The 9,594-nt window shown below is 47.5% G+C and overlaps 1 protein-coding gene across 1 annotated transcript; it reads left to right on the top strand.

The window, feature by feature from the left end:
- The first annotated feature begins 1,213 nt into the window (after nucleotides 1–1,213).
- Nucleotides 1,214–9,074, top strand: PPP1CA (protein phosphatase 1 catalytic subunit alpha). Its single transcript, XM_056851296.1, has 7 exons — nucleotides 1,214–1,284; nucleotides 5,533–5,664; nucleotides 5,778–6,008; nucleotides 6,242–6,346; nucleotides 6,963–7,186; nucleotides 7,475–7,609; nucleotides 8,674–9,074. Exons 1-7 carry the CDS (start codon nucleotides 1,230–1,232, stop codon nucleotides 8,782–8,784), a joined length of 993 nt encoding a protein of 330 aa, XP_056707274.1. The 5' UTR covers nucleotides 1,214–1,229; the 3' UTR covers nucleotides 8,785–9,074.
- Nucleotides 9,075–9,594: the final 520 nt, after the last annotated feature.

Genomic DNA, 9,594 nt, shown 5'->3' with positions numbered 1-9,594 from the left:
TATACCTGTTTGCTATTGAAAATTGTTTTGTTGAGTACCTGTATATGCTTGGAAGGAAGATGACCCTGAACATAAGACGACCACTCTCAAATGGCATACCCCCCAAAGTTTTTTTTTATTATTTGACATAACTGTAACTTGTATAAGAATTTACGGAACCCCCCCCCCCCCCGTTTGATGGCAAATCTGAAAAAAGAAAAAGTAGTCTTGCATTTGAGCAAATACAATATTTTACGGATTATTAATAACTTTTGAGTTTTTTAAAAAAAGCAGTACGTGTGTGTGCTAAGTGCTGCCAAGTTGCTTGGTGACCCTATGAATCAATGTCCTCCGAAGTGTCCTATCCTTAACAGCCTTGCTCAGATCTTGCAAATGGAGGGCCTTGGCTTCCTTTATTGCACTGGTTCCCAACCAGGGGTCCATGGACCCCCAGGGGTCCGCGAGAACTAAATTAAGGTCCGTGAAACAAAGTTATAAACCCATAATAAATTAATATTTTCAATTATAAGTTCTCTATTATAAAAAATATTCAACTATTATTCTAAGTTTAATAACAATTATGATTAAAGTTTATTTTCAAATTCTCTGAATATTTATTTTGAACCTTGGGGTCCCTGCACCGAGCAAAAAGGTCCTAGTGGTCCCTGGTCAAAAAAAGGTTGGGAACCACTGCTTTATTGAGTCCATCCCTGTCTTGCTGGGTCTTCCTCTTTTTCCTTCTGCCTCCAACTTTTCCTAGCATCACTGTCTTTTCCAGTGACTCTTCCCTTCTCAGAACGCGACCAAAGCAGGACAGCCTCAGTTTCGCCCTTGCAGCCTCAGTTTCGCCCTTGCAGCTGCGGTTCAGGCCTATTCGACGCAACGGGAAGGACTTGGGGAGGGGGGCTCAAAGCCCAGGCGCCTTCCGGATCGGCCTGCCTGACGCGCGACCGCGCGACACGCCCTTCCGGGCACCGGCTCGCTCCGAGAGGCTCGCCGCCCCCCGCGGCCAGAGGCGCGGGACGGCGCAGCCGCAGAAGGAGCCGCCGCTTCCGGGCCCTGCTGGGTCCCTCCCGTCCTGCAGGGGGCGCTGGCGCCGGCTCGCTTTCCTGCTTCCTCGCTTCGGCGGAGCCTGCTGGGCGAGCAGAGAAGCCGGGCCCGGCCTGACGCGGGGGGTGCCGCCGCCGCCGCCGAAGGGGGCGGGGTTTGCCGGGCGGGCGGGGCTTCCTCTTCCCACCGCTGCCGCCGCCATGTCGGACGGCGAGAAGCTCAACCTGGACTCCATCATCGGGCGCCTGCTGGAAGGTGAGCGGCGGCGGCCTCCTTCCCCTGCAAGAGCGCGCGGGGCTTGGGCGGCTCCCCGGGCAGGAGCGCGAGGCCGCGGGGCGGGGGGTTGGCGCGCGGGGCCCCGCCTGAGGCGCCTTGGCCGGCGTTCCGGGCGCGTTCCGGGGATGGGCGGGACGCGCGCTGGAGCCCCCCTCTCCGAACGCCGCTCGACGGAGGCCGCCTCGGGCCCTTCGCGTGGGAAAGCGCGCGCGGCACTGCCGCGCGCGCTTTCCCACGCGAAGGGCCCGAGGCGGCCTCCGTCGAGGCGCCGGGGAGCGGCCGGCCCCCGCTTCCCCTGGCCGTCAATCTCCCCTCATGGCCCTTCGGGGGTGTTACCCCCACCCCGGAAGTCCCGTCTTGGTGCTGGGGTCGCCTTGGGGTCAGGCGGGGGCGGGGGCGGGGCGCGGCTGCCGAAGTCGCCGAACCGGCTCCCCGGGTTCCTGGCGGCCGCCCCGGGGGCCTCCGGCTCGCTGCAAGGGCCAGGGGCCCCCTTCCTCTCCCAGCGCGGCCTTGCGAAGGGCAAGTCCTTTCTGCTTTCTCCGCGGGTGGAAAGGGCCGCTTTCTTCCTGCTTTGTTTTATTTACACATTTGCAAATTGTACTTGTAATGTTTTGTTACACATTTGCAAATTGTATTTGTCATGTTTTGTTACACATTTGCAAATTGTATTTGTCATGTTTTGTTACACATTTGCAAATTGTATTTGTCATGTTTTGTTACACATTTGCAAATTGTATTTGTCATGTTTTGTTACACATTTGCAAATTGTACTTGTAATGTTTTATTACACATTTGCAAATTGTACTTGTCATGTTTTGTTACACATTTGCCAATTGTATTTGTAATGTTTTGTTACACATTTGCAAATTGTACTTGTAATGTTTTATTACACATTTGCAAATTGTATTTGTAATGTTTTGTTACACATTTGCAAATTTGTAATGTTTTGTTACACATTTGCAAATTGTATTTGTAACGTTTTGTTACACATTTGCAAATTGTATTTGTAATGTTTTGTTACACATTTACAAATCGAATGTGCGATCCAGGGGTCCGACAGTGCTGAAAGTAACACTTTCCCTTTCCTTACCGTTTTTTTCCTTCCAGTATTACGTTAGAGCTAGAAAAGATTCGGAAGTGTCAGGATGGGACTCTGGCCACCAAGGCTAGATTAATTCATGCCGTCGTATTCCCTGTTACGATGTATGGGTGTGAAAGCTGGGCAGTGAAGAAAGCGGATAGGAAGAAAATAGATTCGGTACAATCAACAAAATGGGACATGCAATAGTTAATGCATTAGAATTTTACAAGTCTGGAACCACCTGAGAGAAACAGAAGCATAGCATTCGGTATTAACACAACACATTAAGTGGTACAGAAATTACATAATAGGATCCTACTTACAATCCCGACAGAAGTTGGTTTCAGGTAGCCGGCTCAAGGTTGACTCAGCCTTCCATCCTTCCGAGGTCGGTGAAATGAGTACCCAGCTTGCTGGGGGTAAAGGGAAGATGACTGGGGAAGGCACTGGCAAACCACCCCGCAAACAAAGTCTGCCTTGGAAACGTCGGGATGTGACATCAGCCCATGGGTCAGGAATGACCTGGTGCTTGCACAGGGGACCTTTACCTTTTACTTACAATATGCTATATACAGCAGTATAGATTCCTTTGAAATCCGGTGTTGGAGGAGAGGGTTACGGATTCCGTGGACTGCCAAAAAAACAAATCAGTGGGTTCTAGATCAAATCAAGCCTGAACTGACCCTAGAAGCTAAAATGACTAAACTGAGGCTGTCGTATTTTGGTCACGTCATGAGACGACAAGAGTCACTGGAAAAGTCGGTCATGATAGGAAAAGCTGAGGGCAGCAGGAAAAGAGGAAGACCCAACAAGAGGTGGATGGACTCAATAAAGGAAGCCACGGCCTCCAATTTGCAAGATCTGAGCAAGGCTGTCAAGGATAGGACATTTTGGAGGACTTTCATTCATAGGGTCGCCATGAGTCGGAAGCGACTTGACGGCACTTAACACACACACACATTATGTTAGTCATTTATTGTCACAAATTCTGAATGTTTACATCTAAGTGTTACGCCAGATCCAATATTTCCAGCTTTAACGATTCCATAGGATGCTTCTTGTTTTATTCACAGATGGAGTGGCTGCTTTCCTCCGTCTTGGCACCCACACACAGGCAGAGAACAGGGTGCATGCAATGTTAGCATTGGCTAATGAAACCCATTTGCAAAATGCTCTTTGCAAACTATGCAACACAAGCCTAAGGATGTCTACTTGGAAGTAGGTTCCGGTGAGAGCAGGCGCTAAAGATACAGGTTTTCTAACCAGCCTAGGTAGTATGCTGGATCCAACAGGAACACTAGGCTATCCCTGGTCAACCAACTGGGCAGAGGTGTCTTGGTGGAGAGCAGCTCACTCCCCCCCCCCCCCCGCCTCATCTCAGTAGTTGAGAGTTGTAGTTAACTGTTTATTTTGAACACTGGCTTTTGAGGTAGGTCTTTTTTTACTTCCATTGCACAGGTGGGAAACTGAGACTGAAAGAGGTTAACAGCCTGATCCTATGAAGAGTTGAATGAAACTGCATTAATTGATGTCAGCTCTGTAGAGGCCTGTGCATTGCCCAAGGCCTTTGCCAGGTATATTGGAATGGTTCAGAGGTGGTTATTCCCAAGGTCGTCACTAAAAGGCTTCCTTCTGCAGGATTTGAGGAATGCTGGCTGTGTGGCTTGAAACAGTTGTGTAGATAAACCATCTGTGCTGACTGATTCTAGTTGGCAGAGAGGGGCTTGCTGATGGCATCTTGGTTCCAAAGCTTTATGCCATGGGTGTCAAACATAAGGCCCAGGGGCCAGGTCTGCAAGGCAGCCACCCCTCTGCTCCCAATCTGGGCTGGCAAGCCTGCTGTGGGCTCACCAGCCGAGGCAGCCACCTCTCCCAGTCCCGAGGTGTCACTGTTAAATAAAATAAAATATTGTAAGAGTGTTATTGTTTCAAGCATGTTTGTATTTCAAGTAACAATAAAATCATTAATTGGCTTTGCTTGTGTCTTCTATAAAGTTTATATTTTTGGTACCTGGCATTAAATTTTATGGTACACATGGCCTGGCCTGACCAAATGATGTTTATGTCATAACAAATGAGTTTGACACCTCTGCTTTATGCCATTTCTACAGTCTTTGTTCTGGCATTGCTCTGCTTGCATTTGTTTCTGGAAGCATGGCTAAAGGTAACCTGATTTTGGACTTCTTGATCCTGTCTGTTCTGGTGCCTCTTAATCCTGGCGCTCTGGAACAGGTTGAGGTTTTCTAAGTAGCCTGTATGGGTGTGTGTGTGTGCAGGGGGTGGGGAATCCGAGTGTGGGGTGTGCTTTTCTTGGCCTGCAGACATCACACAGATGTCCAAGCAGAGAGGGATGTAGCCAGGAACAAACTCCCAGGGGAGAGCAGGGACACCACTGGTCTCACATGTATGCATCATGACTAATATCCTTTTTTCTAGTAGTCATGAATAGACTTGTGGTAAGCTGGTTCCTCCTCCACGCCCAGGATGTGGTGATGGCTGCCAACTTGGAAGGCTCTAAGAGGGGACATGTTCTTGGAAGAGAGGGCTACCCATGGCTACTAGTCAAAATGGATACTAGTCATGATGCATACCTATTCTCCCCAGGGTCAGAGGAGCATGCCTATTGTATTAGGTGCTTTGGAACACAGGCAGGATAATGCTGCTGCAGTCATCTTGTTTGTGGGCTTCCTAGAGGCACCTGGTTGGCCGCTGTGTGAACAGACTGCTGGACTTGATGGACCTTGGCCTGATCCAGCAGGGCTTTTCTTATGACATCTGGCAGCAGATGCTGGAGTAAAAGTTGCAGTGCATGACTGTCAGGTGTGGTTCAGCTACCTGTGTGAGTCGTCCCAGCATGGGCCTCTTGAGATGGTTGCAGTGTTATCCCTAAGGAGCTGCATTTTTGTGCTCTTGAGGCAGGGGAGTCCTGACCAACTGTTGTTGCCCTTCCCAAGCCAAGAATGAAGCCTCTGAGGGTGTGGCTTAGTTGCTGGCTGTAGAGGAGGAGGAAGTAGAAGAATGTGGACAGTGTGGGGTCTTGGTGCCAAGAGGGAGGGATGTGGCTTGGGAAAATAGATGCTAGCATTTGGAAGGATGTAGAGTTGGGGATATGAGACACCCTGTTTTGTTTGTTTGTTTTCCCCCAGTGCAAGGCTCACGCCCTGGCAAAAATGTGCAGCTGACAGAAAATGAGATCAGGGGGTTGTGCCTAAAGTCCCGGGAAATCTTCTTGAGCCAGCCCATCTTATTAGAGCTGGAAGCTCCACTCAAGATTTGTGGTAAGCTGGTTCCTCGTCCAAGATGAGAGGGATCAACTGGTTTCCATACTAAAAAAAGGGAGGGATGTGTTAACTAGCTCTTGATCATGTCGGCCATGCTCCTTGTTTCCTAGGTGATATACATGGGCAGTACTATGACCTGCTGCGACTATTTGAATATGGGGGCTTCCCTCCAGAAAGCAACTACCTCTTCCTGGGTGATTATGTGGATCGGGGGAAGCAGTCACTGGAGACAATCTGCCTCTTGTTGGCCTACAAGATTAAATATCCTGAGAACTTCTTCCTGTTGCGTGGGAACCACGAGTGCGCAAGCATCAATCGCATCTATGGCTTTTATGATGAATGTGAGCACAAAACTCCTAGTTTTAAGGCATTCACGCATGTGTGGGGTAGGAAAGGGACATAAAGCTTTTCTGTAGAAAAATATGGCGTTATTGGGTTGGAGAAGCCCTGTGATCTTCTGCAGCAGTCTGTTCTGACTATGCTTCTCTCTTCCACCCTCCCCACTGTCAGGAACTCATTGGCTACTCAGTCCATTTCCTTTCTTCCTGATTCCCTCTAGTCTTGCTCTTTACAGGTAAGCGGCGCTATAACATCAAACTATGGAAAACCTTCACTGACTGCTTCAATTGCCTCCCTATTGCTGCCATCGTTGATGAGAAGATCTTCTGCTGCCATGGAGGTGAGCAAGCCCACAGCACACACCCGAGGGTGGGTCAGCAAAGACTGATCTGCAAAGTTGCTTTCGTAGCTGCACTGCTGGGCACAGTACAGGACATAGAAGTGATGTAGGAACAGAACACAAGCTGCAGGACCTGTCCACTGTTTGTGGGGCAATTGAATGCCCTTATATACTCTCAAGCTCATGCTCTTCCTCGGTGGGTGGCACATCTGGAGAAAGTTCTTGACTAAAGTTCTGTAACCAAGTTTTGTAGAACTTTAGGCAAAAGCCTTCTCCAGCTGTTATTCTGCCTATTGAGGAAGAACACAGCTCAGTGCATGCAAGGCACCCAGTTCCCAAGCAGTAGTACCTGCAGTTTTGTCCTGTGTGACTTTCCGCTGCAAGGAGAGCCCTTTCTTCCTTTCAGTTTTGACAGGCGAGGCGGGTGGAAGAGAGAAATCAGGAATTCTGGGGTGTTTTTGTGTGGCGGGGGGAAGGTTGCTGGAAAATTTGCAGTGTAAGGGACAGAATTTATGGATTGGCTGCTCAGAGGACAGGTGTGCATAGAGAGTTAATTTAGGGACAGCTACCCTTGTGCTTCCCCAAAGCAGTCTTACAGTGCTGTCTTGTCTTCTAGGACTCTCTCCTGATCTCCAATCCATGGAGCAGATTCGGCGGATCATGAGGCCTACAGATGTCCCTGACCAGGGTCTGCTGTGTGACTTGCTGTGGTCTGATCCTGACAAAGATGTGCAGGGCTGGGGCGAGAATGACCGTGGAGTCTCGTTTACCTTTGGTTCAGAGGTTGTCGCCAAATTCCTGCACAAACATGATTTGGATTTGATCTGTCGAGCACACCAGGTTGGAGCACTTTGGGTTGGGATAGGGGCAGCAGCATTCACATCTGGGCAGTCCCAAAACCAGACCGCTCAGGGACAGGCTTAAGTGGGTGTTCCTTTTATCAAAGAACCTAGTTCTCCATAGAAGCTTTATAGAAACTGAGGCAATTTGGGGTGGAAGGGTGATTGCAATTTCTGGCAGAGAAATGGTGAGGGGCCTGAACAGTGTGAAACAAGAGGTTTCATCTGTCTGGTGTGGGAATTTATGGGTACTTGTGGGTTAATTGCTTTCTAAATCCCCCCCCCCCAGGTAGTAGAAGATGGATATGAGTTTTTTGCCAAACGGCAGTTGGTGACACTCTTTTCTGCTCCAAACTACTGTGGTGAGTTTGATAATGCAGGCGCAATGATGAGTGTTGACGAGACTCTGATGTGCTCCTTCCAGGTAAGGACTGATGAATGTGGCACTATGTTAATTGCCCTTTCTACTCAGTTAGGGTTACAACATCTTGTGTGGGAGGTTGCATAGTAGTAAAAAGAGGAGCCAGGTTTGCTTTTTTTGTTGCAGATGGAAGTTGAGATCTCTGTGATCCAGTAGCCTATATTAGATGTGTGGAATCCTAGAATATCATCACGCCTTTTCAAAAATACCTGTTTTGGTTTTTAATGTGATTCTTTAAAACGTTAAGAATTAAAACTTGACAGTTTGGCTTATTTTTGTAAAAAATATATATAAAAAAATCAGATGTTATGGAAGCCTAAACAGGGAGACACCCCTTCTGAGCCCACTGATGTATTGAAGATGGCATAATTCTGCTTAAGGCTACAGTGCTAGATGAGCTGAATCACTGTATCAACTGTGTACATAAAAAAAATCTCTTGATAACAGTATCCAGCTTGGAAACCTGAGGCTTTTGAGGTTCTGTGTAACTACTTTTGATTGCGAAACTGATTTGCACTGGGAAATGCTATGCATCCCCAGTTCAAGCTGATCTCTATCCAAACGAGAGCTTGGGCAAAAATCCATGAATAAAACAGTGATTTGTAACTTAAATATACATAAGGCATGTTTGGTTGGGGGTGGGAATTAGATCAAGTCTAGCATAATTTTTTCCAATATACTTAAGTCATCATCTTTATTTCCTGCTGTCAGTAATGTGCTGGGTGCTTCAAAATTGCAGAAAGTAAAACAAAATGTAGACAGATCCTTTCCCCCAAGGGATTAACCTAATTGACAGTGGGAAAGAAAATGGAAGGAGAGACATTTATATGTGGTTATAACTGGGAATGGGGATTGAAGAGTTAAACTAAAGGCATTGTGGAAATCATAAGCGTTAGTGTATGGTACTAGAATGAAGTTGAATTTTAAAGAATACTGATAACATGAAATTCCTGTCTGCCTTTCTTTGCTGAAAATTTGCCATGAGTGGGGGAGGGGGACACTTCACAGGTAGGGTGTAAACCAGAACTTTCCTCATCTAATTCTTTTTCCTCTTCTCTACCCTACAGATCTTGAAACCAGCTGATAAGAACAAGGGTAAATATGGCCAGTTCAGTGGTCTGAACCCTGGTGGGCGCCCAGTCACTCCACCACGCAACTCGGCCAAAGCCAAGAAGTAACTAGTCCTGCCTGTCCCCTCCCCTCAGCTGTAGGTGTGGGGCCCAGGCTGTCTTGCGTAGCTCTTACACTGTACAGCGGCTGCCTACCTCCCCAGGGCCCAGCCATGTAATTTTTTAAAAAACTTCTCAATATGAATTCAATACCAAAAATTCTGCTCCTCTAAGATGGGGATGTCTTTATTTTTGGGGGTATTTTTGATTGACTTTTTTGCCAACTTTGTCCTGATGTGTGCCCTTTCTTCCCCCATGGGGGTACTACATCTTTTTTGAATAAACATGAAAGATTCTTATATGGCTGCCTTCTGTGTGTACTGTTTAAGGGAAATAAAATGAGGGGGGTTAGGTGGTAAGATGGAAGAATACTTTTCATCTTAACTATGGGAATTTGACTTTTGTAAGCTTAGGGTGGTATATTTTCAACCTGGGAGGAAGATAGGCTTTTTAATTTTTTTAAAAAAAGAAACAGCTCTTTTTCAAAACATGGGTGAAAGAATAGAATGCTATCATAATCATTCATCTGGATTTTCCTATACAGACAGAGAACTGTTAAGAGGCGAACAGCTACAATATCCAACCTAAGTGAGAAGTTTGAGTAAAGTTGGTAGTTCACTCTTCAAAGCAGTCAGTCTCTAAGGGGAGGTGAGCTACCCTAATTTATAGATTTGGACCACCGGTCCTCCCCCACAATACTAGGTGCTGGGGGGAGGGTGCCTACAGCAGGATCAGGGCCTAGTTGATATGCTGCCCTTCCAGTCTTGCCAGTTAAAATCCTTTTACTGTAATCTGTATGGAGGTCAAACCGCCATGCAG

Source organism: Euleptes europaea, chromosome 6, assembly GCF_029931775.1.
Source record: "Euleptes europaea isolate rEulEur1 chromosome 6, rEulEur1.hap1, whole genome shotgun sequence".
Taxonomy (NCBI): Eukaryota; Metazoa; Chordata; class Lepidosauria; order Squamata; family Sphaerodactylidae; genus Euleptes; species Euleptes europaea.
The sequence above is the reverse complement of the archived record's forward strand: the minus strand, read 5'-3'. Positions and strand labels throughout refer to the sequence as shown.